Here is a 24,614-nt window from a genome sequence, read left to right on the forward strand (position 1 = left end):
GTCAGTCATTTCCAAGATATTAGTTATTAAATGGGTGCATTCAATTGGATAAAATAGGATTCTCCCCGGCGCTTTACATAAAGACATGAATGCACTAAAGAGACGCACATGCACGGTTAGATGTCTGATTTTAATAACCTTGGCACATCTGAATAGGCAACAAAAACCATTTCAGGCAACATGAATGGCAGCCCTCTTGCTTGAAAATACTATAACATTAAGCTTTCACTAAAGACCTATGGAGCCTGGAGGTCATGATTAAAATGCACATGAAGCACAGTCTTAGAATCAAACCAATAACATTCATTTCAGTTATTTTTTTTTGTTCCTTAACCAGGAAAATGTACAAGAATGTCCTAGCATGAAATGATACATTCTTAAGTAGCTGCTGAGGGTCGTCAAAATAACACTAATCGATCACTATTGAGAAATGTGATACAATAACTTGGCTACTCTTATAAAATATAACAGTTTCTGCTGTAAACCTTCTGTAATTATTAAAAGCCCTACATTTTTATTCTTTCTGAAAAAAAGAAACACGAATGATAAATGTCAGCAGCACTGATGGGTAAACCGGGATGGAGTATTGGCTTTGAACCTGGGAAACGTGGCAATATGTCTTTCCGTGGCTCCAGACATGACTGGGGATTGTACTTCCTGTGAACTCACAGCCGTGAACACGTGGCTTACATGCGACACCGTTTCCAACCTCTGTGACCGGATATTTAAACAGGGGAATTCATTTCCTTATCAGAAATAATTGGAGCTGCTGGTTACAAACAATAGCCTACCCTCTGGACAGTGAACAACACATCAGCAAAGGAACAAATGGTACTTTCCACACAAGGGGTAGGAATATTTCTTCATGTGTTTACATCCCTACAAGACTCCTTGTGAAACACAGGCACATGATCGCAAACCTCCAGGCCACAGTCCCCAAGACCAAGCAGAAAAGTCCCTGCAATTATTTTTATTCAATTGTTTTAAAACAAAAGAAAAACAAACACAGGGGATCGACAACAAACCAGTAGAATTTTAGATTTCACACATAACCAAGGAATAAGCCTGTGCAACTATCAACGTGTCCTGCTAATCACTATGTAATTAAATCAGCTAAAAAAATGTTGTTCACAAGGCCATTATCACAGAATTAATGGCTGGGAAGCCTCGTGCATTTTTAAACAGAGTGTGGCTTCCAGTTGGCAGGTGTTCACCTGCAATACAGTGACCTCTTTTAATTACAGCCCCAACGCTGTGTAAATGAAAAGTCCCAGATGAGTTAATCTAGCAGTCATTGTACATTCACCTTAGCATGTCACTCACCTGGCTGCTGTTCTGTTCTATAGAAGTCTTTCCATTGCCTCACACATGTGCCAGCTCTCTGATGCCGTCACTGACTGCCTCACCACAGCTGAAGCGTGAAGGTCAGTGAAAAAGTTCTAGCAGGGAGTGCAGAGAGACCTGCAACTCCTGTGCTGACAAGACAGAGGGGTAAAGCAGTGCCTGAAGCACAGGGTATAGCTACTAAATAATAACAGGAAAAAATAATACAAAACTGAACAGGAGTCTGGGAGTCCAACTTATTCATTCAGTCATTTTTACGTCAAAATTAGCAGAATGCTGACAAGCGAATCCCCTCTACATAAATCACAGATGCGCTCCCTGAACCCTGCTCATTATCCCTGCTACTGCCCAGTCAACACAGACAGTGTCTCAGACTGCCATGGGACTTCATGTGGTCTGCTATGTAGCCACTGTATCAATGCCAAGCGCCATCTGCTGTGCACCTGCAGCATTTCCCAATGTATTTCAGCCATGTTACAATTAGCAAAGGGGGTGCTGGAACACAAGAAGAGAGTTGTGGTATAATAATCGCCGACTGCCTGAAACCACATCTGTAAAATCTACAGTACAGAATGAAATACGTGTACAGGAATCCTTTACAAAATCAATATTTTTTTTCACAGTTTTTATTATTACTTTATTATTATTATTATTATTATTATTATTATTATTATTATTATTATTATTATTATTATTATTATTATTATCTACCAGTTTTGTTTACTGAAATACTTTAATATGAGCATTCATATGTAAATGACATCTCTTTTGAAATCTCCTATATCCAGTAAAGCATCACTGGGGATTTCCTATTAAATGTTACAGAAACTGCAGTACTGGACGCTGTACATGGGGGCAAATAAGTTTTGAACAGGCTCCTGGCTTATGAATGGCATCTCACAGGAAGCTGGCACAGCCCCCAGGGTTTCTAGTAGCACAGAATCCATTGTGAGTGTGCTCGCTGTCTGCCAACACACTCAAATAAATCATCTGCCCCTCGAGCAGGCAGTGAATTAAAATGAGGGGTGATGTCATTCCTCTGCAGAGAGAAACATTACTTCATTTTTTGCATGTCCTCTCCGATTGGTCCGTTTGAATCCACCCAGGGAACAGAAGCCCCAATCAGGGAGAAGCATCTGCAACAAATGCTGCTTCAGCAGATTTAAACCTTGAAAATGCCCTGCTGTGTGCACTGTGCAGTTTTCAAAATGGGCAGCTTTGAGGAAAACTGTTACGAGATGCATGCAGGAAGACAAAAATGAATGTGTGCAATTGTGATTAAACTTTCTAAGCACCTTTATCACACATTATTGAGTGTTTGTCGTTATGTCACACTTTTTCACATACATCTAGAGAACCGCTTACTCAACTTTGATTGGTCTGGACATCCTTTAGCACAATCTATTGAAAGTATTAGAAGGGGGTGGAGGGCACCTGCCCATCTGTATGCCAACCTTACTCTTTTACAGGAGCATAAACAGGATGGTAATGCTGCTCTAGGCTTTCATGTTATTGATGGACCTGATTGTGAAATTTTGTGGTAGGGAGGCTCCTGAATAAAGCACACTTTCCAATACAAAACAAACACGATTGTGGTTTTCCACACCTATTGAAATGTAGGCTCTGTCCCTCACAATGCATATAAACACAGATATAGGAAATAAGAAATGCTGGGGTAATGCAGTGCCCTGAACATCAGCTACTTGAGAGATGAGACCTGCAAACTGAATCAGATTTACAATGCACTTGTCTTTCTAGGTTTGTTGCACAGTTTGTATTTCATGGTACAGAGAGAAAGAAGGGCTCTAAATTGCTATAGGAAGGCGGCGTTGTTGTTACTGTAGGATTTGAAATATATGTTCATGTGTAAGTGTATGCTGGGTTGAAATAGCACAATACACACCAGGAATCTGGGGGAGGAGGGGTGTGTGTCTAAACAGACCCTAAAAAGCACAACTGCAGCATGCAGAAATGTTCCAGCACTCCCACATAGGCCAGGAACAGATGGGAAGTTAGCAGGGAGAGAATGCAAGCCATAAAAGCCACTGCAGCCTATTCCATCCCCCCCCAAAATGAAAATGTTTGAGTGTTTGGTGACGCAGCACAATACAATGCTTCTTGAATTAATGTTAAGGATTTGCGGGGTTTGGACTGGATTTCATTTGTGTTGAACAACAGCATTCATGAATTGAATTCTCTCCCCCAACAGGTAGGGACACTCCCTCCATGACAGCTACGAGCTGTATTACATATAAATTCGATTTCTCTAAACAGTTTGGGAAGGAAAACAAAGTTTTTTGTTAACTGGTGACTTTTTAATCGAACGCGGATCATATTTTCCATTTGCTTTTAAAAGGACCTTAAAAAAAGAGAGAAGCAAGTCTGTATTTAGCACAGTGGAAAGAAAACAAAAGCAGTACATAAGCACGACACCCCTGAAGTGAAGTGGAGATGAAAGAGCTCAGGACTGAAAGCATTCGCATTCCTGTGCCTTCCTAGTCAGGCAATCCCATCACACTGGCAAGGGAGGGGGATGCTAATCCATTAAAAAAAAGAACTGTGCAGATTAACAGAATGGTCTCCATGGTTCCGGGCTGCGGTATAACAACATTATGGAAAAACTCACTTCAGACCAAACCCCAATTCTTCAGTGGTCCACCCAAAGCTTGCTTATTCTTCAGAAGGATGCTACATATACAGGAGGGTCACAACCCCGGCTGTACAGATCATTCACGAATGCTATGTTAATTGCATCATCTCATGCACACTAATCAGGCCGCAATGCAACTGAAACGATGCAGGCAGAATTTTAAATCATTTTCAATCCCTCCCATGTGCTGCACATTAAGCTTCTAAAGCTTAAAGCTGCGGTGTCCAAGAATTAGGCTCAATTTCAAACCAAACTTCTATATAATTCATTGATGTCTGTTTGCTGTACATTGTTCTATGGATTAGTCACGATGCCTTAAACCAAATAAATGCAGTTCATTCGTTGCTAGCTCTGCTGTATACTAATACAACTGCTCGACTGTCCTGCCTGTAGCATGAACATGTATGCTGAATTTTGGAAAGTGCTACAAAATATATAAAGGGTGTTTTACAGTAGTTCTCCTCGTCAATATTAACTTAATTACAAACCATTAAGAGGAGAACATTAGCGTCAGCATGCCTGGAATATCATGAAATTCACATGTCTCTATGACAGCAGGGCTAAACGGTCCAATTACCAAAGACTGCAGTGTCTGTATGCAGAATCCTCCTTTAAAACCTGCCCAAGGGGCTAGAAGACAATCACTGAAACAGCTTAATAAAAAGCAGACTACAGGTAATTTCCTGTTTGAGTAAGGCAACATTAGTTTACAAGCCTCAAGTTATTTTAATCCACAGAGATATAGCCACGGACAGCTTACAGTCAGACCACAATCACCAGTGCATCTGTCATTCTCTCCCCTCCCCTCCCCTCCCCTCCCCTCCCCTCAGCAACTGATGTTTTAGAGAGCTCTGCACATCGGAAAATGAGCAAACTCAACAACATTTTTAACATCTTATGAGAAAACACTTTTTTTTTCGAAAGCACAAATAATGTGAGTAATTGAAGTTCTGTTTTCTTCTTGGAATGTGCTGTTGGTGGACAGGCAGCAGCATTGCTCCTGCAGCGTGCCTGCGCAAAACTAAAGCCCCAAATCAGAACTACAAACCCAGCCGTTCCTAATGCATCCACTGGTCCTGCTAGAACAGCATTGTGAGCGCATTTCTGCCACACTTCATCCAGCCCTAAGAGAGCTTGCTCTAGCTGTCTGGATTCCCTCCCAGATCTGCCTCTGCTTAATCACCTGAAAGCAAGGCCACTTAACCCAGCCTTTAATCAAACAGCCCTTGGAAAGGCAGGCTGCTTAGCTATTCACAGAAAGCAGCCCTGGCTTTTGCCTTCATTTTCATGTTTTGTATATATTTTCAGACACCCTCCACCAGTATCTCTTCATCTAAAGCTTTTTTTTTCAGTCTGAATTGAACAAAATAAATAAAAAGCTGAAGTTTAATCCCCAATAAACAGTTCTTAACAGCAGAGCTGAGGTATAATCGCATCAGATAGCCCAGCGAATGGAAAGATTTTTTTGAATCCTTCTTTATTTAACATTGTTTCCACTTATGGTTTTTTTTTTTGGTATAACCTGGTTTACCCAAACAATGTGCTATATTTTTCTTTCCTCCGGGCGTAGTTATTTTTATTGCTCAGTATGATCACACTATGAAAACAACACTATACTTGTTGTTATAACTATAAAGAATGGTGTCTTTTACTGACAAGCACTTAATTGCTTTATTGTAATCCACTGGCATTACAAAATATAGCAGACATAACATGCTCACTGCCTGACATGGTGCTAGCTTTATTGATTCATTTCCTGCCAGGGTCACACTACAAGTCAATCTTCATCCCCTAATTAATCATTTTGCTTGGCCACATCTGTGCACCAGCTTCGGTTCTTCTTATACTGATTAATTTGTTATGCAAATAGCATTCCTGACATTTCTCCATGCTGCATTAGATAAAAGCTGCTTTTCCCGTGTTCCAATCACAGAAGGCAAGGCCAACAGACTTTGATGAAGGGCTGATAACAGGTGCTTGGTTGGTAGGTGCTTCTGTATCTGAGCATGTATAATTTACAAATGTTTCATGAGGAAAAAGTGTTCAAATTGGTGGCTCGGGCCATTCTGAAGACCAGACCCCACTTCAACATTAATGTAGTCTGGGGAAAACGAATGTGGTCATGGTTGCGTTACACCCTAGTCACAGTGTTATGGTAGGTGGTTGTACTGTACCGCTTCCACAAATAACAATGTAACACACGCAAATACGGAACACAACTTTAAACTGCAAATCGCTGTGGCTGCTAAACATTGTCTCAGCTTCAGTCTCTTCTCCTTCCTGAACAGACTGTTTCTCTTAATAGCACAGCACAATAACTTTCAAACTTGGTAACCCCAGTATCGTCCTCTATCAACGAATGCTTTGCTGCATCTTAAAAAGCAGCATTTCAAAGCATACTGCATAAAAGTGAAAACACAACTTAAGTGTAATAACACAGTCTAAGGTATTGTTAAAACCAAAATAACACTTTCAAGCTGACTGCGAAAAAAAAATAAACCCACAACTTGCAACACGGTAGCCTATTTTATTGTATTCAATATTTTGCAAAACTATCCACTTTCAATAATTCTACAGATAATACTTTGCAGTGTGATTCCTCTCAATTAAATCAAAGGAAAACACATTTAGTTTTTTTCTTTACTTTTGCATTTCGTTTTTGTTACAGTACTGTATGTTCAAGTTTTTTTTTCCAGAACTGGAATATATTGCTTCAGTTTTCTGCTTTACAGTAACTAGAAGCTCTCCAAAAAGACATTTACATACCGTACCGCATAATGTGTGATCCAGGTGTAAAGTTTGAATAAGCAAACAAGGAGTTCTAAACACATGCAATAAGCAATTGTTGACTGAGCCTCAGCCAAGGCTAAAGTTGAATCATAAATATTACTATGCAGTCCCCCCCCCCATTTTCCTTCCTCGGTTGTTTTTGTTGTTTAGAACAAATGCTACTTTCTTAACTTACGATTTCCCCTTTGTCTGATTTCTGTACCGCTGATCCCTTCTTGACATGTTTCTTTGTACAGCAGCATGCCACTTCAGGAAATGGATTTGTCTGCCAATTCCGAAAACAGCGACTTTTCTAAAACATCGCACAGTAAATGAAACTCGCAGGCTGTGTGCTGTATCTCCTCAGGTTTAACTTGTGACACACTATTGTGAAACTTTTTTTCGACACTATTTCCTGCGTTAGCCGCACAGCTTCCTTGGCTGGAAGAAATGGCTGTTTCAATTATTCCCCCCACCCCCACACCCTGGGGCTCAATCCTACTCCCATTTGAAAAACACATCATTTTAGGAAGCAAACAGGGAGGAAATTATTGTGTGCTGCTATTGTTGGAGTGTAGAAGATACTAACAACATACATGTGAAACCAACTACTTCAAATTGTAATACTTCACATTAAAAGGGTACATAAGGACATTTTGACCACTTTTCTAAACTTTTAAATTGCATTCCCTGCCTCAAGATGGTTTCACATGTACCCGCATGGACCTCAGAACTACATTTCCCATCATCCTCCTGCTTACATATGTAACCGAGATGGATTTACCAGTGAGCAGAAGGTTGATGGGAAATGTAGTTCTGAGAGGTCCATGCGTGTACATGTGAAGCCATCTTGAGGCAGGGAATTTTAAAAAAGTGGTCAAATTAAAAAACACACACACCTTACGTAAACAGTTGTAGTAACACAATAAAATAAAAGTCCTTATGTACCCTTTAAGAGCAAAGCTGGTGTGAACCTCATTTTTATATTATATATGTAATTTTATATTATTGGACAGTTATTTACATTAAATAACATAACCTCATTAACCCTTTGCTGCACTGTGTCCAATATATTTGAGATTGAGAAAACAGGCATTAAAACAGGTATGGGAACACACCCAGGACAGTAAAGAGTTCATTTCCAACAGCACTTTATTAGTCACTAAAATAAAGTGAAAATTAAAAACAAAATCCCAGATTGCAAGTTATTAAAAAAGTAACAAAATAGCAATTATCAAAAAATGTATTTAGGTAAAACTATTTTTCTTTAGGTACAACGGCCACAAATGCGACATAAAAGCACCTTCTGTCTACAATCCCAGGCAGTGAGAGCTCTGTGAGGAAACCCCCACTGTTGGTGACATTTGGATTTTACTGTATTTGTACCTGTATTTCAGAGGCAGCTTCTCCATTGTAATCCGTCTGTCTCCTTAAAATCCTGGTGTAAAGGTCTCTCCGAAGGCTATACAATTGCTGAACTACTTGATTGCAGAGGGTTTCAAAGAGTGCTTGCAAGCCCCTGAACCTCAATGAGTACATTGCAGGAAGTGCATCCCTTTGGTGTGGCTAGGCTAGCCCTTTGAAATAAAGGAACCAATCCTGTTGCTACTAGTTTTGCTTTTTAATTTGAGGTTAGCGAAGGGTTATAATTGTCAGACAGACACTCTTTCTTTCTATCCTAGCTGGCTAGCTTTTGCTGAATTTGGGGACCACTGCTCAAAAGTGAGGCTTCAATGACAAACAGGACTGGAGGCATGGCAGTGTATAGGAATATGTATTTTACAGATTCAGATGTTCTCATTAGAATACAGCACATGAATATGTCCAAGTAGAGAAGTCATTTAAAACTGCAGCAGAAACAACATCACTGCACATGTTAGACTATGCAGTGGTAGATGCCACTTCTGGATAACAGACTGCCTGAACCATCACATGCTGCGGAATGCAGTGACGCACTGTCTCCGTTTCCTGTTGCTCACACCTCATCACAGGGACACACGGCTCACTGAGTGGAAACACACATGTGGTGCCATGGTACTGCAATGGATTGCCATTCTAACCATGTGATTCAAAGGCTGCCTGTGGAACTTACTTCTACCTTCTAATCGCTGTGTCTCCCACAACTCACATGGTTATACTTTACTGCTTGAAAAATATAAAATACATACCCTTTCCTTTTTATAAAACATAAAATTACAGCAAGACAAAGTTTTCATTGAATGTGTGTGTGTTTTTTTCCCAAAGTTACTGTATTAGGGTATTTGGTTTCGGTGCTTTGAAAAACTGCTGAGAAGCCCATGCTGAATTCCCCCAAGCTCAGCCAAAGCCTGGAACCATGAAGGGGCAAAGCTTAAAATAGAAACCTCTCAGCCTGCTTCCTTCCCACAGATCTGGTTGAAAATTCCCACACTTTGCAAACTCAGCTTTCATTTAATGCAACAAAGACACAGAAGACACTTTTAAAAGAACTGAAAGTGTAAGTTTAGGGAACAGTTAAAAACTCATTCAACTGTAGATCCCCCCCCCCCCAACAGATCATTAGTTAAATAGGTCCGTTAGTTCCACATTATGTTGATCTTATTCGATGCAGTACATCTCTGCACGGAGAAAATATTGAATTTAAAAGAAAAATACATTTAGGTTAAATGAGACTATTAAGACTGCATTGAGTTAGCTGTCATTTTGGGGGAAAGGGTGTGATTAATGACAGAGGGCGCTTTCCCCATAGACAACACAGCGTCTGTCACCATCCTCCTACCTAAACCACTCCTAATACTCAAAGCAGCAAGGAATTATTGCACAAAGTGCAGTGGATAAGCTGTCTTAACCAAGTTTCAGATGCTGTAATTCAAGAATGTTAACAACCCTTTTATGCTGTTTAAGTCACCAATACGCTGACAGCAAGAGGAAAACTTGATACTGTACCTAACGGCATCAATAACTCTTTGATAATCCCAAACCATGAACAAGCCGAGATAAAAACATGATCTGATCGTTCTGTTTCAAAAACTATCAACATATATACCACTGCTGGTGGAATATCAGAATTATACCACTGCTGGTGGAATATCAGAATTATACCACTGCTGGTGGAATATCAGAATTATACCACTGCATGGTCAGTGGCTCCCATTGAATTGCTCTCTGGACACCGGTTTGAACCCCACTCAAATCAGCAGAGCAGGTGGGTGATACAGTAACAATCCAATTAGTCTGCAACCACTATCTAGGGCTCCTGTAGAAAATAGAGATCAAGTCTCAAGAGCCATGGATAGCAGTAAAAGAATACTGTATTCGTGCAGACGATATAACAAGTCTGATTAAACGCCAATATAAACATTTCTATTTCAGGGGGCCACTTGCCCACTTTAACAGGGACAGTTCATCACTATAGATGAGGCATGTTAGACAGGTGGTTTAATTCAGGTTTGACTAAATTACAGCTGCAGCACCGACAAGGACACAGTAAACTTCAAAGGAATCTCATTTCCAATGCACTCCGCCTCAACTGTCATGATTTCCATTACATGAGAGTAGATGTTAAAACGTCATGCTGATTTGAACTCGGCTCTCGCCAAGATAAGCACCAACTAAGACGTAGCTTAACTAATGTGATCCGTGGTCTCCATCCATTAAAAAAAATAAATAAAAAGAAAAAGAGAGAGATCGCAGTGTCATCATTATTTCTAATGACATACTGTACCATCATTTGCTTTCCTTCAAAATAACAGGCTGCCACATTAAGCTCTAAGCTCAAAGACAGAACAGGCTTCTCTCCTCAATGTGGGGCTGAAGTAAGAATCGTGACTCCGTTCTCCTTGTCTAATGTCAGACAGGCACCAGAGCGCGGCTGCATGCTCCCCCAGTACCACGGACTGCTCTGTATCAGCAGCATGGTGAAGACCCAATATATACGGGGGTCTATTCAACTGATAGAAATAGCAGTGGAGGATCTAAATACCACCACTGTTTAGATTAATAAAATAAGGTTATGAACAGGGTTGGGGTCCATTTTTTTTGTAGTTGCAATTCAAGTTTTTTAAAATCAATTCCGATAAAAGGAAATGGGAATTGGAAATTGATTTTAAAAAGGAATTAAAATTGAAAAACACAGAATTGACCCCTTTTTCCTGAATTTCCAATGTGATTGCAGCAAGGGTTTAGTTTCCTGGCTTGACCGCCAAGTCCTGATCCCTTGTAAATCTCCAATTTCAGTTTCCCTCTTGTGTATACTATGGACAGTGTACTGAGCACTCCAAGTCAAAGCCTTTTTTCATTCCTTTAGCAAGCCGGTCACTTTGAAAGTACAATACATTCCTGGCAGCCATATGCAAATCTACAGGTACAGCACTATACTAAGAAAAGGCAACCACAGGTAGACATGAAGTTCTGCTTTTTACAGGTAACAGAGGCAGTTTCCAAAAGCAAAAGGAACAATAGCCAGGTGAAATAAAGCACGTCTATCTGACTTGCTGGGAATTGAAATTCGTTTCCCTCTGTGCGTTGGTGACCACTGGAATAACGTCTCTCAATCTGGAGATTTGAGACTATCAGGAGGCTGAACTGCTGGAGAACATGGCAAAGTCAAAAGCAATTGTTCATCAGACAAGCTATGTACCGGGCATTAGGCAGCGATTCAGGGTTATACAGATCTTCCATGAAGACAGCCGCTTCAGCTTTAAAAAGGCACAACATGCTCCATTAAGCAAGGCAAAACAACTCAGGACACCAGTGTCAATGGTGTTTGCAGAGACTCTATGGAACCTCATTACATACAGTAACAGGTGGGCCACAAAGTAACTGCCTGCTCTTTTTATGTCTGGAGCCATCCACTTGAATGTTCAAGCTCTTAAAACCTGACATGCTACAGAACTGCAGTACGTTGAGCCTTAACGTCATATGAAGCCTACTGAAATGACTGCATGTACTGAAATGACTGCATGTACTGAAATGACTGCATGTACTGAAATGACTGCATGTACTGAAATGACTACATGCATACAGCATTTACGTGCACATGGAACAGACTTAATAAATATGAAATAGTAACAACTGGACTATAAATCACAAACAATTCCATGTCATTTGTCATTGAGTGCATGGAATAGTGATGTTGTAACAGAGTTGGGCTTATGTTATGAAACAATTAGAAACTGCCTTGAGGCCAACAGTGTGCTAGCAAGGCAAAGGTCTCCAAAGGCCAAACAGTCTGTTCTCATTCCCAACATTTCAGTCATTTCTTCTGAAAGCCCACCTCTAGCCATTCACTTCTAATTGCAGGAGGGATTTCATTTCTCTGTACAGAGCTCTTGTCGTATTGGGGATGACAATATACTTTTCACAGGTGTGTGTGGATAAGTCACTGAATGAAGGGATTCATTTGTTTCACCTCCAAATCTGCTACAGCCTGTCACAGACGATCTCCAGCCAGTTCCAAAGATAGCTCGCACATTTGACTGTAAAATGAGGCATGCCGTTTCAAAGCTGACCGACAGAGAGAAAGTTCTGATCTTCCGGCACCCTGCGAATGTGGAACCAGGGGCGACTGTGTGGATTAAATGCAGTGAGATTTAGGAAAACATACACTGCTGGTTGAATGCGGTACACCAATTAACATTGCAGCTACAGTCACGACAAAAGAACATGTGCTAGGATGGGATGGAAAGACACATTTAGGGCCAGAAACACAGTGGGGTCTAGTGGAATGATCTGAACTAAGTGGGGTCTAGCGGAATGATCTGAACGCAGTGGGATCTAGTGGAATGATCTGAACGCAGTGGGGTCTAGTGGAATGATCTGAACGCAGTGGGGTCTAGTGGAATTATCTGAACGCAGTGGGGTCTAGTGGAATTATCTGAAGACAGATGTCAGGGATTCATGGTACCAACACCTGGCGCTGTACACTTCATTAAAATACACCTCCTGGTCTTATTTGGTGCAGCATTTTTTTTTCAGTTTTCTGCAACAAAATGATGAATTGTCTATTTCTATGAATGAATGGACTGTCAAATACAAAGCTGTTTGCCCTTAACCATGTTAACATCTGCTACAGCAGATAATTACTGCTTTTTCCATTGCATAAGAATGAAGGGCATTGATTGCTTTAATAAAGGCTGAGGAAGCAAGCTGGAATTGATTCAGTGAAACCAGAGCAAACGAACAAGAGCCAGATGATTTCCATTGCCAGGATCAAGACTGTAAGAACCCAGACCACATATGACAGATACTGAATAAACACAGCATTAAATGAATACACCACACAAAATGACTTAGGAAAGGGTTTCTGTTGTCACATGCATCTCTAGCATCACCTCTTCCATCACCTACACAATGCCCATTTATCCTAATATTCAACAATAACTACAGTCATACAAAGCTGAATTCAACAACTCAATTCCAATTTTCCATTCGAGTGACACAAACTCATGCTATAAAACGTTTCACAAATGGAACAAGCAAAAAAGCAGAAACGGCAAATTACTGTACTGTATGCTAATCTGATCAAGCTGAATTTAACACTGCTTCCTTGTTCACAAAATGAAACAATCAATCTGAACTAATATATCCCATCACCTTTCTTACCGCCCCACTGTGACAATTGTGTACAACAAGCGTCATTTTAGGAATAAGCTACAGTAGCCCACACACAAGGTCCAACTGAGTGCTTGGCAGAGTATCAGACTGCCTCAAACTGTCACTCAATTGCAGGCAATTTCATTGCAGAAATGATTCAGACAGAGTAGACAGAAATGTCAGTGTAGGGGAATGCTCCTGTTTGCCACCAAGTAATTCCATTAGGCTGCCTTTGCTACGGGTATGCAGAGGAGCATCGCTATTAGAGGGACTGTGTTTTTACTGCACACATGAATGGGGTTAATAAAACAATTCCTCTACCAGCTGCTTGTGTAGGCGAGAGATTTAATTAGATTCAAGGGCTGGCTGGCTGTGACTCGCTATACATGCCAAAAAAAGCACAGATTTGACCATCACTCATTGCAACCAGTTTCCAACACTCACAGTATGTTATCGAAACAAACGCCCATGCAAAGTGTATTGATATTTTTAGAGACTTAATTGTTGTGGTTGTTCAGCTGCTTTCGTTTGAAGCTAATTTAACCGACAAAGAGTGATTTCAATTGAAGTAATGTGTTGCCACTGTGAGAAGCTTGTTTTAACAGAATACTGCTCATTGCAGTTTTGATCAGTTTTGAACTGGAATTGGAATTAGGAATTGATTGAAACAAGGAATTGAAATTGAAAAACAGGAATTGAGCGTCTGGCACACAGATACAAAGGTTAAAATACTGAATTAAACCAGGCTAGCTGCATTAAATAAGCTACATATATTTTGCATTAGATACATTTGGTGTATTCAGTGTTATTATGCAGGAAGTTACAGTGCTTTCCTCATTCCGAAACGATTATAAACCTAGAGCAGGTTTAGGACTTATACAGAACTGGACACTTCTTAGCATCCCATTATAACTGTTTAGTACTCAGCAATGCTTAACCTGATAGGATTAGTGATGGAATGGTTAACCACACACCCTAAACTAAAAGACTACAAAGGCTGATTTCCGCTTTAATGCAAAGACGTTAAAAGAGAAGCCCATCTTCTATGGTAATGGAAATCAAAACGTCTTCTTGACCTTGCAAGAAACCTCTTTGCAGCTCCATGAAAAAGCGCCTTTTCTGACAACCTTCAAGGGAGAGAAGCTGATAAATTTGCCCTTGATGCACTTTCATTTCCTCAACATGCCCAGTGCAACATTGGAAGAAAGTTCTCGTGCTCCTACCTGAAGCAGACAGTGTGCCAGTCTGTGTTGAGTGCCTGGAGGTACTGGTCGTCATAAATACTGTGCCTGCACCCCGCACACACGGGTAAACGTACTCCTGCTGAGGAAAGAAAGAAAAAGAAAGGGAGGGAGGGCTATTAAAATTGCATGTATATTTATTTACCCATTGAGACCGGGGCCTCATTTACAAGGGGATCCTGGAAAACAATAAATTAGACAATTGCAATGTATGAAAAAAATTACAATGTACAAACAACTGAATAAAAATGTGTGTTTCAAACATAATCCGCCGCATACAGAGATCGAAGAACAGAATAAATAAGTCATATCTATTCGTTTGTGTGGACAGAAGGAGAAGCATTGGCAGGAGGTAATCTAGGAATTCTCAAATACGATCTTTAAAAGCAGAGAAAGAAAGGCTATCAAATTCCATCTTGATACTACGATGGAAAGAGTACGACGTCTTCGGGGAGTTGACATAAAGAGGTAACAGGTATTCAACCTCTATTAAATATGAATTCAGATACTGTATCGTTTCCAGATACATTTAAGGGATATAATCAATTCATGAGAAATTACATGCCTCCTTAAACAAGCAGATACAGTCTCTCAAGTGTGGTCACATGTACCGCCCCATGGAAAAGCAGTCTGCCGGTACTGCACAGACACTAACTGACTGCCGATTATCCTTTGGGTAAGGAGCTACTCACCCAGAGTGGCTGCAGTGCCACAAACAGAGCTTCTAAATTGTATATGCAGCCATATCTGGAATGGAAATAAGACTCCCACTGCATAGCCATTGATCCATTCCTGGTTTTACTATGAGTTCAACAGAACACACCAGAGCTTTTTACCTATGCACTGTGGCTAATCAAACTCATAGTAAACCCTTGAGTGGGTGAAAGTGCTTTGCAATAGAAGTCTTATTTCCATCCCTGCCATATTAATAAGTGGGTCAAAAAAATCACCCATTGAGAGATAAACACCTGCAGGATCAATACAAAAAGATGAAATGTATACGTTTCCAGTCTCCTTTTGTAAAGCAATTCAGTATGAGATATCCAGTGTGCACTGGACTGTAGTGCAGAGAACAGAGCATATTGAACTGGAACAGTCGTAAAGTGTCAGACAGCAGTATACTAAACCTTGGTATCCCTCCCATCCTCAACTCTCCAGCCCTGTGTCCTGCATTTCAATCAGCACGAATCACAAAGCCTATTAAAACGATTTAACAGCAAGCCAACGCATCACCTAAACAGATGATCTGTTTCAGCCCGCCTACTGTCACAATGCCTTCAGTTCGGGCTTGCCATGTAGCAGCCATTCGCTGTGAAGTACATTTTGATGGCATCGCACTCAACGACATCCCAGTAAAACTGAGATACTTTCACCCTGATCTCTGCTTCTACATCTCAGCACATTCAATCCAGGCAACGTTTTGTCACAGGCTGGCTGACATGAGAGTAGAACGAAGTAAAACCAGTTGTAACAGCTATTTAGATGTGTACAAATGCTCCACCTATCACATACATCACATGCTCCTTCTCGACCCTTGCTCCGCAGTGGTGGAATGACCTTCCTACAGATGTCAGGACTGCCCAGTCCCTGACCACATTCCGGCGCCTCCTTAAGACTCACCTCTTCAAACAGCACCTGTAGAACTCCTCTGTTGTATCCTGGGACACTATCACCCTTCATTTAAATGTGCTTTATTTTGCTCTTATCTGCCCCCTATTTTACTGCATTTAATCCTGTACTTCAGAATACTGTAATCTGCCAAGCGTTTAACCTGTAGTATTTTGTACTTAATCCTATCACTATTTAATCATATCCTGATGTAACTATCACTATTATCTGCTGTATTATTGAATTGTGGTTTGTCACACTTGAACAAAAATTACTGTATTTCTTGCTCTTATTGTACTACTTGTATTGTAACACTTGAAATGTATTTGCTTGCGATTGTAAGTCGCCCTGGATAAGGGCGTCTGCTAAGAAATAAAAAAAAATAAAAAAAATAATACATGCACAGTTCATACAGTGCGCCAGGGACCCATTTTGAAAACGAAAGAGAATCAAGTACAAATTCTCCAAAGGTTCTACAAAACAATCATTTCTATTGCCCTAGGTCTTGCTTAAAATTCTTCTTCCAGTACGTGTTGCTAATGACACACTGCTTGCTTTGCTGCTTAACGCACACAAAACATGATAAGCAAATAGCTTTCAGCTTGTTTCAGAATCAAATCAATAGACCCTGATGCATTCAGTGGAAATGTGGATTTGTCTCCTTTTGCGTGCAAAACAATGTGCCTGCAGGGAAAGTTAAATAAGAGGGTAACTTTAAAGCTGTAGAACTGATTGGCTTTCTTGCGCTTCAGATTTACATCAGATGTTGTGAGTTTTCAGAAGTGCAGGAGAAAACAAGTTTTCCGCACGGTTTAGCATTTCAAAAAGCAAATCAATAGATCCATTGATGTTCTTTAAATATTTCGACTTCTAACAGGGCTTTTTTTTTCTCTACTCTTTACAGCTGAAGTGTTTTTCATTGGACTTGCAGTAACGCCACACAGCTTTGCAATCAAATCTACACCGTCTTCCATCGGTTGCACTAAAGAAACAACAGTGAAAGATTTTGTATACTGTACTGTACCTTCCTTTGGATCGCATCAAGCAGCAGATTCAACAAGAGGTAGGTTGTTTGAATAACAAAGGGAATGCATTTGTATTACAAAGTGCTGTTGATTCAATTAACCAGTAGTTCTATAAAAGGTGTTTCACTGTATATTACCCAGTAATAAGGCGCTGTGTCCCCACAGCACTCTCAGTTTTGTACTGATATTTTTGTTCTGGGTTACTGCTTGCTGTACTACAGCAGAATGCAGACCCAGCTGACTGTCCGGTTTGTTTGTAGTCCGTAAAGGTCGTTTCAGGTGACGGTACACAAACTTCCTCCGTCTTTCAAGTCTTCTGCTTACTACCTGCAGCTGGTGGAGGTTATGAGCATAAGAATATTTCCAACATTCTTAATTGTGTGAGATTCCTCACAAAAGAGCCCATGCCTTCACAAGGCAGACTGGAATCCAGAAATAGATACTTGTGGGCAATGCAGGCCGTATTGGTCTATGTTTCAGCATGGTTTTTACTTTTGCATTTTCCCATCTTTGTTCTTATATACAAATAAAATAAACTGCATGGGTGGAAATAAGACTCTCATTGCATAGCAGTTTGCTCAATTCCTGGTTTTGCTATGAGTTTAATAAGACACACCTGAGCTTGTTATAACCAGCACTTATAACATGTTTGTTTGCATAATGTTAAGATTATACTGGGAGGGTGTACTACATACAACACTGCTAGAGATCTGGAGAAACTGTTAATGCATCAGTCTAGGATATGATGCTGGTTATTATTATTGAACGTGTTGAAGAAATGGATCAAACACCAAGCAATAGAGGGGGCTTTAAAACTAACAATATGTTTTGTTGTAAATGGAGAACAGCATTATCTACTGCTGCTTATTTAAAAAAAAAACAAAAAAAAAAACGTATGAAGCTTGTATATGCAACAACATAAACAAAAGATTATACATTTTAAATATGGAGATGGTATCACGTCTATGTTCTAAGTGTACCTAGTATGTGATTAAGACTAAAAGTGAATCGATTGTTTAAAACCCCACTGAAATAACTGGTCTGAGATGAGGACACACCATCCATCTTATATAACTAACTTATTTCAGGAATAGCTGCTTCCTGCACCAGCACCTTGTTCAGACTGAACACGAGTCCAGAGCTCCCTAATGCATTGGTAATGAGGCTTAACAATGTCCGTGCCCACAGCGGAAACAGTGCGAGACACTCGATAGCGAAGTCTCAAGCACCAGTCTGTCAGCACCCTGAAGCGGACCGAATACCTTACTCTAAAATAATAATGACCGGATGTTAAGCGCCCTACATCATCCGCAAAAGAGCACATGTCCAGCGTGCATGACAAGCTGTACCAGTCAAACTCGCCAATGTACGACACCGTGTACCCCGCAGTCCACAGCCAGTAATAATGTGCTACTTCAGTTATCTATAGAATGTAAGGAAACACGCAGCCAAACTCGTACTCTGCGCAATCACTGCCTAAGAAAACCACCTTGAAGAATGATTGGTATGTCGAATGATTTTCAAGTACAGCAAGTTGTTTTTAGTATTTTTGAGAGGAGGGTATACCCGTTTTTCAGGGGTCGCATGGCTTTAGATATTATATATTAATGTAATGTACACACCTCTCTTGAAACACCAGTATATGCAACTTTTATTATTCATATATTACCCCAGTATCACTATCACAGGTGCGGTACCATGGCGTGGGGAAAAAACAGTATAAGCAGTCTGACGCATGTGTAGGCTGAACCCCAAAAATACAATAAATCAATTGCATATTCAATACACGCAATGCAAAGAATTATTCTCATCGGTTTATTAAGTAGCAATTAAGACGCATTTGATAAGTCGAGGGGTACCGGTGTGCCCGCTTTCAGAACAGCAGCGAACCTCGCATTGCAACCATCTACCCCGCACGCGCCACACGATTGACATTGATCTCGCCGCACTCAGATCTGCAAGAAGAAACCACGAGACGGCACGCTGATTTTGATAACAGTATCTTCCGATAAAAAACTCACCTTCTTCCTCTCCCATACGCTCGTCCTTCCAGGTGCAGCACAGCAGCATCAACCTCATTCACCGTCCAGACCCGGAGCTCAGAAAGAGCCTGAGACAGACAAAGTGATCTGACAGAACACCGACTGCGGTTTACAACGAAGAGCCAGCTTCCTCAGCGCGGAAGAACTGGAATCAGTCAGCAGTCAGATTCCCGTGGCACCCCATGAAAGGAGGCTGGTCCAAATCGAATAACATTAGCAAGCACACAGCCAAGCAGAGAGGGAGCTGGCCAACTGAACATTATCCCTGGGATTTCAATCATGCATAGGGTATGACTGGTATAGTGTGCTGGGCGTGTCACATCATTTGAAATAATAATATGCTGTGCAACGTGCAGTTATTTTAATAAAACAAGTGGAAATGCATTTCAGTTATTAAACAAAAGACAATTTAATCTATTATTATTATTATTATTATTATTATTATTATTATTATTATTATTATTATTATTATTATTATTATTTTTAGTGTAGTAGTATTTATATATAAATACTGCTAAGAAATAAATAATAATAATAATAATAATATCTATCTATCTATATTAAATGCATGTATTGACCTTAGCCATTATGTTGCCAGGTTGTGACTGATCAAGTGATTATCATGACATTGAATCCATTTCAGAGACCTTAAGTACAGTACTAAGTCACCCTGTCAGTACTTAGTGTATAAACTGTGATATAATATCAACCCAAGCAAGACCAGTACCCTTTATACTGCAGTGTAATTAATTTTCTTCTGTTTGTATTTCTCGGATATGTTTTGCTTCGGAAGTATTTTTTCTCTGTTTATTGAATGGAAATGTAATTTGAATCTAACAGCGTGCATTTGTTTTATTGTGTTGAATTAAAACAGGTGTGGCTTTCATGATTTACATCACCATTAGCAGGTTGCTCTAACCCAGTTCCTGACCTGTGAAATCGCGCCGCAATATAATGTGAAAACGTTTCTGATTTATGAAGTAGACGTTCAGTTTTATCAGTGTCATCTGACCTCTGGACTGATGGCATTTCTCAAAAATGTATTTTATGTTGTTAAACTTTTGAATTAGCTGCAGTGTATAATTATCTGCAGGGGTTTATTAAATGCATGTGCAAGTTTACCACAGTAAATTTGCATGGTCATTTTGTAGTTTTCACATGTTTATAATTTGCATTTACCAAACCATGCCTCTGTGGGATTTGCAATGCTTACCTATGCTTTACCATGCATCTACCATACTTTATTACACTTTGCTATGCTTTTACTGTGGGGAGCTTGTCTGAGGGTACTGCAGACATTTTTCCAAAAGCTTCTATCTCAAAAAGCACATGAGATTTCATATTTTCAGTGTTATTTTCACCATTATAAAAGAAAACTGTTCCTGAATTAATACGATCTAAGCCTTTTTAGAAACAACTTTTCTTGTAAAATATTCCATTTTGTATCAAACACAGGTCATTCCCAGCAATATATAAAGTGCAATATCCAGAATTACAAAAACCCACACAACATTGAAAGACAAAGAGAGTTTTTATTTCAGGGCTCAAAGTCAGTCCAAATACAGTACTGTTGGTATAAAATAACTAGAGCAGAAACAGGTATAGATACAGCAAATCAAACAGCCGGCATTCCCATGTATTGTGCCAGGCAAAAATAAGGGGTCTGTTTGTTCAAGTAGACCTTCTCTATCAAACATTTCTTTTTCAGAAGACTTGAGCTACACATGCCTTTAAGCATACCGTACTAGAACAAGTTATACTTCAGCCTGTAGTCCACACTCATACATGGCAACACCATCACAAAAGGTCTCCTATTTCCTTTTCAGGGAATTAACTTAAGAAAATACACTAATAATCCACAGTAGCTAAGTAATTGCACAAGCAAAATGAAAACAAAACGTACTGCTTTCATTTTATAATTTACACATTTTTAAAAATGGAGGAGAAAGATATAAAAAGTCAAGTTAAAATGGTGCACAATTAGACAAATGGCATTTCAAAAGCCTAGATTGACTGCCTGACTAACTGTTCAGCTCCACGACCCAAAGTTAAAAAAACACAAACATTGAGCACGATGCATAATATAGTGTAAACTGTTTGTTAATTACTGGGAGTTCAAGATGAACTGAAGCACCTCTTTCCCCTTTTTTTGTGGGGAAAATTATTCAATAAAGTTAAAACCTATAAACTGTAATTCACAATACTGTACGGGACCGTTACCAGTATTTGATTGCTTTCTTCCAAAACAAGCACTAGTTATGCGTCGTGTTGTTAAATCTCATTGAGCAGAAGCGACTGTGTTTCAAACGTGTTCAGCATTATGGCAATTCATTTGTGCTCAAATAATGGGGAAGTGCTCAAAAACCTGTGACTGGCTGACTTGAATGGTCCGAAACTATTTTACTGTATTTTTTATTTTGGTGATAAGTGTTGAGGAGACACAGCTTCAGGAGTCCACCTCAGTGTTGAAAGTTATGCTGATGCTATAATCTTCTTCAGAGCAGAAAGCTCATCATACAATTAACTATAAGACAAGGAAATAGATGAAAACGTGCTAATGAAGGATAGGGCTGGATGAACTACCTAGTGATAGGCTGGAGGTGTTTTTGTATTTCTCATAGGACACCAATCCCCTCCACCCCCTCTAACATAATGCTCCTGGCTATGTGTCTTTAAAAATGCCAAACAGATATCAGTTCCTTAATAAACGATTTGATGGACTACACCTGTACAAACCACTTTCTTTTCGTCGTTATCTCATAATTACTTTTAAAAGATGAAACTACACTGGATCAGAAAGGCATGGTATAAAAGTGCATTAGCTTTCAAAAACCAGCAGAATGTTTTTTTTTGTTAATGAGTGTAACCTGATAGCAACGTGCATTACTGCAATAAAACACCTTGTTTTAAACTTCCATTGCACGCAAGCAGAATTTAGATGCATGCATACAGCAGAAGTGAAAAATGGGCAATGTATAAAGCTTCATTGATGCTGGGGCTTCCCTACACTGAGACAGCACAAGCGAGATAAAGACACACTCAAGCAGGTTCACTATAATACAGACGTTATTACACAAGGCTTATCCTTATGAGAAAGCAGTATACTACAGACACAGTACACTTATCTCAAGTATATGCTGCCAGTATGCATAAGTAGTATAACGATATTCACAAGGGTATGGCCTGGTGTATTGCATTTTAATGACCTTCCCTTCCAATTTAATATTTATCTGGTATAACCAAGCTTAAAAATCCTTTATCCAAGTGTCATTTTTTATTTTGTACACGAAAAAGGGGATTTTTTTTTTTTAATGCAACACCATTTACATTTTAGATTATGCAGTAGCACCATAAATTCTTGAGGTCACTTCATTCCCAGGTCTTTTATTTTCTCCTTCGCCCGCAGTATTTGCCTTGCGCGCAGGGAACACCCCCTAAGATAACAAGAGTCAAGAAGAAACAAAAAAAGCAGATTAGAAAGTGCTTGGTAGAATTTCAACACAGCAGGGAGTTCCAGTGAGAGTGTGTGTATAGCTTCGCTTACAGGTTTTCAGAGGGTGCATGTGTAAAATGATTTAATCTTACCTGTTCTGCACTTCCATGGGTCTCAAATGGGCAGTTTTGAAAGAAACTTGTGTTATGCAAACATGTATTTGTATTTAAAAACATGATTTCTGGTGCTACACCGACTTAAAGAAATCTCTTTTTGCAAACCATGCTTTTAGATAGCGACTGCCTAGGTCATTTCAGCTGGAGGAGGAAATTATCTCCCATCCGTCCCAGTACAACATTGGCCCAGGTATGTAAAAGATCTTGCTGTTTGGGCATCCAGCTGCTGTACATGAGTTGCTTGCTTTTGAAAACGATCTCTTCGCTGTAATAACACATTTGTAGGTATGGCCTACCTCTGTATGGTCCCAGCAAGCCCATCGCTCCACCATACTGTTTGGAGGGTTTAGCTGAAACAGTGAGAGGAACAATCAGACACGACCTGCTGTAGGACTGGAGGACTTTGCTGCCTTAACTCACTCACCCCGCAGAAGTTATTCAAATATTCCACGAGTCATAAATAGACCACTACACAGCAGGAGACTAGGTTTCAGGCCACTGCATGGCACACCAGGGGAGACTTGGGGTTTAATACTGCAAGGTTGCCTCAAACTAGGTCTCCTGGAACCAGGTTTCAAGCCGCTGTTCCTGAAGAAGTGGCTTCGTGTTCCCTCAGCTTAACACCTGTCTCACTCAAATACTAAACAGAAATAGTAATAAAACTAAGCTCTAGCTTTTGATTAAAAAGTACATCTGGCTTTGGTAATCCCCTGTCTAACTATCCTAAAGATGTGAGAATTTAAGGCTTAATGTTCAAACGCATGATTGTTCAAACATAATGCATAATGCAGGCTCTGCAACTGCAGTGGGTAGATCTGTGTGGGACTTTGAAAGAAACCATCAAAAAAGTAATTATATGGAAGCTGCCGCATCAGTAATCCTGTATGCAGTTCAGCTTTCATTGGAAATGCCAGATTATATGTGATATTATATTTTTAAAAAAATGTACTTACCTTGCTGCCCTAGCTGGCCAGGAACTTGCCCATATCCTATAAAAACAAAATGATTTCCAGTTTTAATTGAAAAGTAGAAAAAGTCATGGGAGATGGAGGACTGAAGAGAAAAAATATAAACAGCAACCTTTTAAAACATGCAGTCCATTACAGACAGTACACTGCAGTCAAATGGTATGTGTCGATACGTACAGATGAAGACCAACAGAGGAACAAAATAGCACCACAGCACATATTAAAATGAGATTACATGAATGCAAATGCTTTTTAATGTGTGTATTTTTGAAAATACTTTAGCACTAGACATACACCTGCTAAAATATAATCAAGATATCAACTTCTTCTGAAAGCAAAGTAAAGGGTTGTAAGAACTGTAGGCCACGTTGCCATGCTGCAAAACATTAGAAACAGAGAAGGGAAATACAGACACAATATATTTTAAGAAGACTTCACTTGTTGAGATCAAAAAACAGCAGAAATGCAACATTTTCTTGACAAAGGCATCCCATAAAATCGGTATGGAAAATTTTATTCCACAGCATTCCAAGCGGCCTACTGACGTAAAACAGCAAACAAGCAAAAGTCAAGCCCTGTTTTAACTACATACTGTATATTTCAGGTGGCTCTGTGCATGAAATAGCTGATAGCAATGTTTGCCACACAACTAGCTGTAACTTAATCCAATTTAATCACCACCCAGACATGTCTTGAGAGGCCTGCACCAGCAGGACAATTAAAGACCTTAAAATAGAGAGGCATTGCATTATCAGATTGACTCTAAACAGCACATCAGCTTTCTG

General features: G+C 39.8%; 2 protein-coding genes and 1 long non-coding RNA gene across 17 annotated transcripts in view; 1 reads left to right on the forward strand and 2 right to left on the reverse strand.

Moving 5' to 3' along the window:
• Positions 1-19,369, reverse strand: part of LOC117429831 (LIM domain kinase 1-like) — a 41,452-nt gene extending 22,083 nt beyond the window's left edge. The window contains exons 1-2 of one of the 3 annotated variants that reach the window (XM_034049687.3): positions 19,232-19,369; positions 14,560-14,659 (exon numbers count right to left, since the gene is read on the reverse strand). In XM_034049687.3, the coding sequence (XP_033905578.3) occupies positions 14,560-14,659; positions 19,232-19,289 (158 nt within the window). In that variant the 5' untranslated portion in view covers positions 19,290-19,369. Of the gene's footprint in view, positions 1-6,959; positions 7,117-14,559; positions 14,660-19,231 lie in introns of those variants that run through there. The other 2 variants (XM_034049688.3, XM_034049689.3) reach the window with 2 other exon arrangements.
• On the forward strand, positions 18,368-20,669 carry LOC131700499 (uncharacterized). The gene is made up of 2 exons (XR_009308385.1): positions 18,368-18,714; positions 19,264-20,669. It is a non-coding gene; the product is annotated as an uncharacterized LOC131700499 (long non-coding RNA).
• A 95-nt stretch (positions 20,670-20,764) lies between these two features.
• Positions 20,765-24,614, reverse strand: part of LOC117430560 (elastin-like) — a 59,575-nt gene continuing 55,725 nt past the window's right edge. For all 13 annotated transcript variants that reach the window (XM_058998083.1, XM_058998085.1, XM_058998082.1 and 10 more), the window contains 3 exons: positions 23,815-23,850; positions 23,158-23,211; positions 20,765-22,686 (listed from right to left, as the gene is read on the reverse strand). In XM_058998083.1, the coding sequence (XP_058854066.1) occupies positions 22,637-22,686; positions 23,158-23,211; positions 23,815-23,850 (140 nt within the window). In that variant the 3' untranslated portion in view covers positions 20,765-22,636. The remainder of the gene's footprint in view (positions 22,687-23,157; positions 23,212-23,814; positions 23,851-24,614) is intronic.

Source organism: Acipenser ruthenus, chromosome 24, assembly GCF_902713425.1.
Source record: "Acipenser ruthenus chromosome 24, fAciRut3.2 maternal haplotype, whole genome shotgun sequence".
Classification (NCBI taxonomy): Eukaryota; Metazoa; Chordata; class Actinopteri; order Acipenseriformes; family Acipenseridae; genus Acipenser; species Acipenser ruthenus.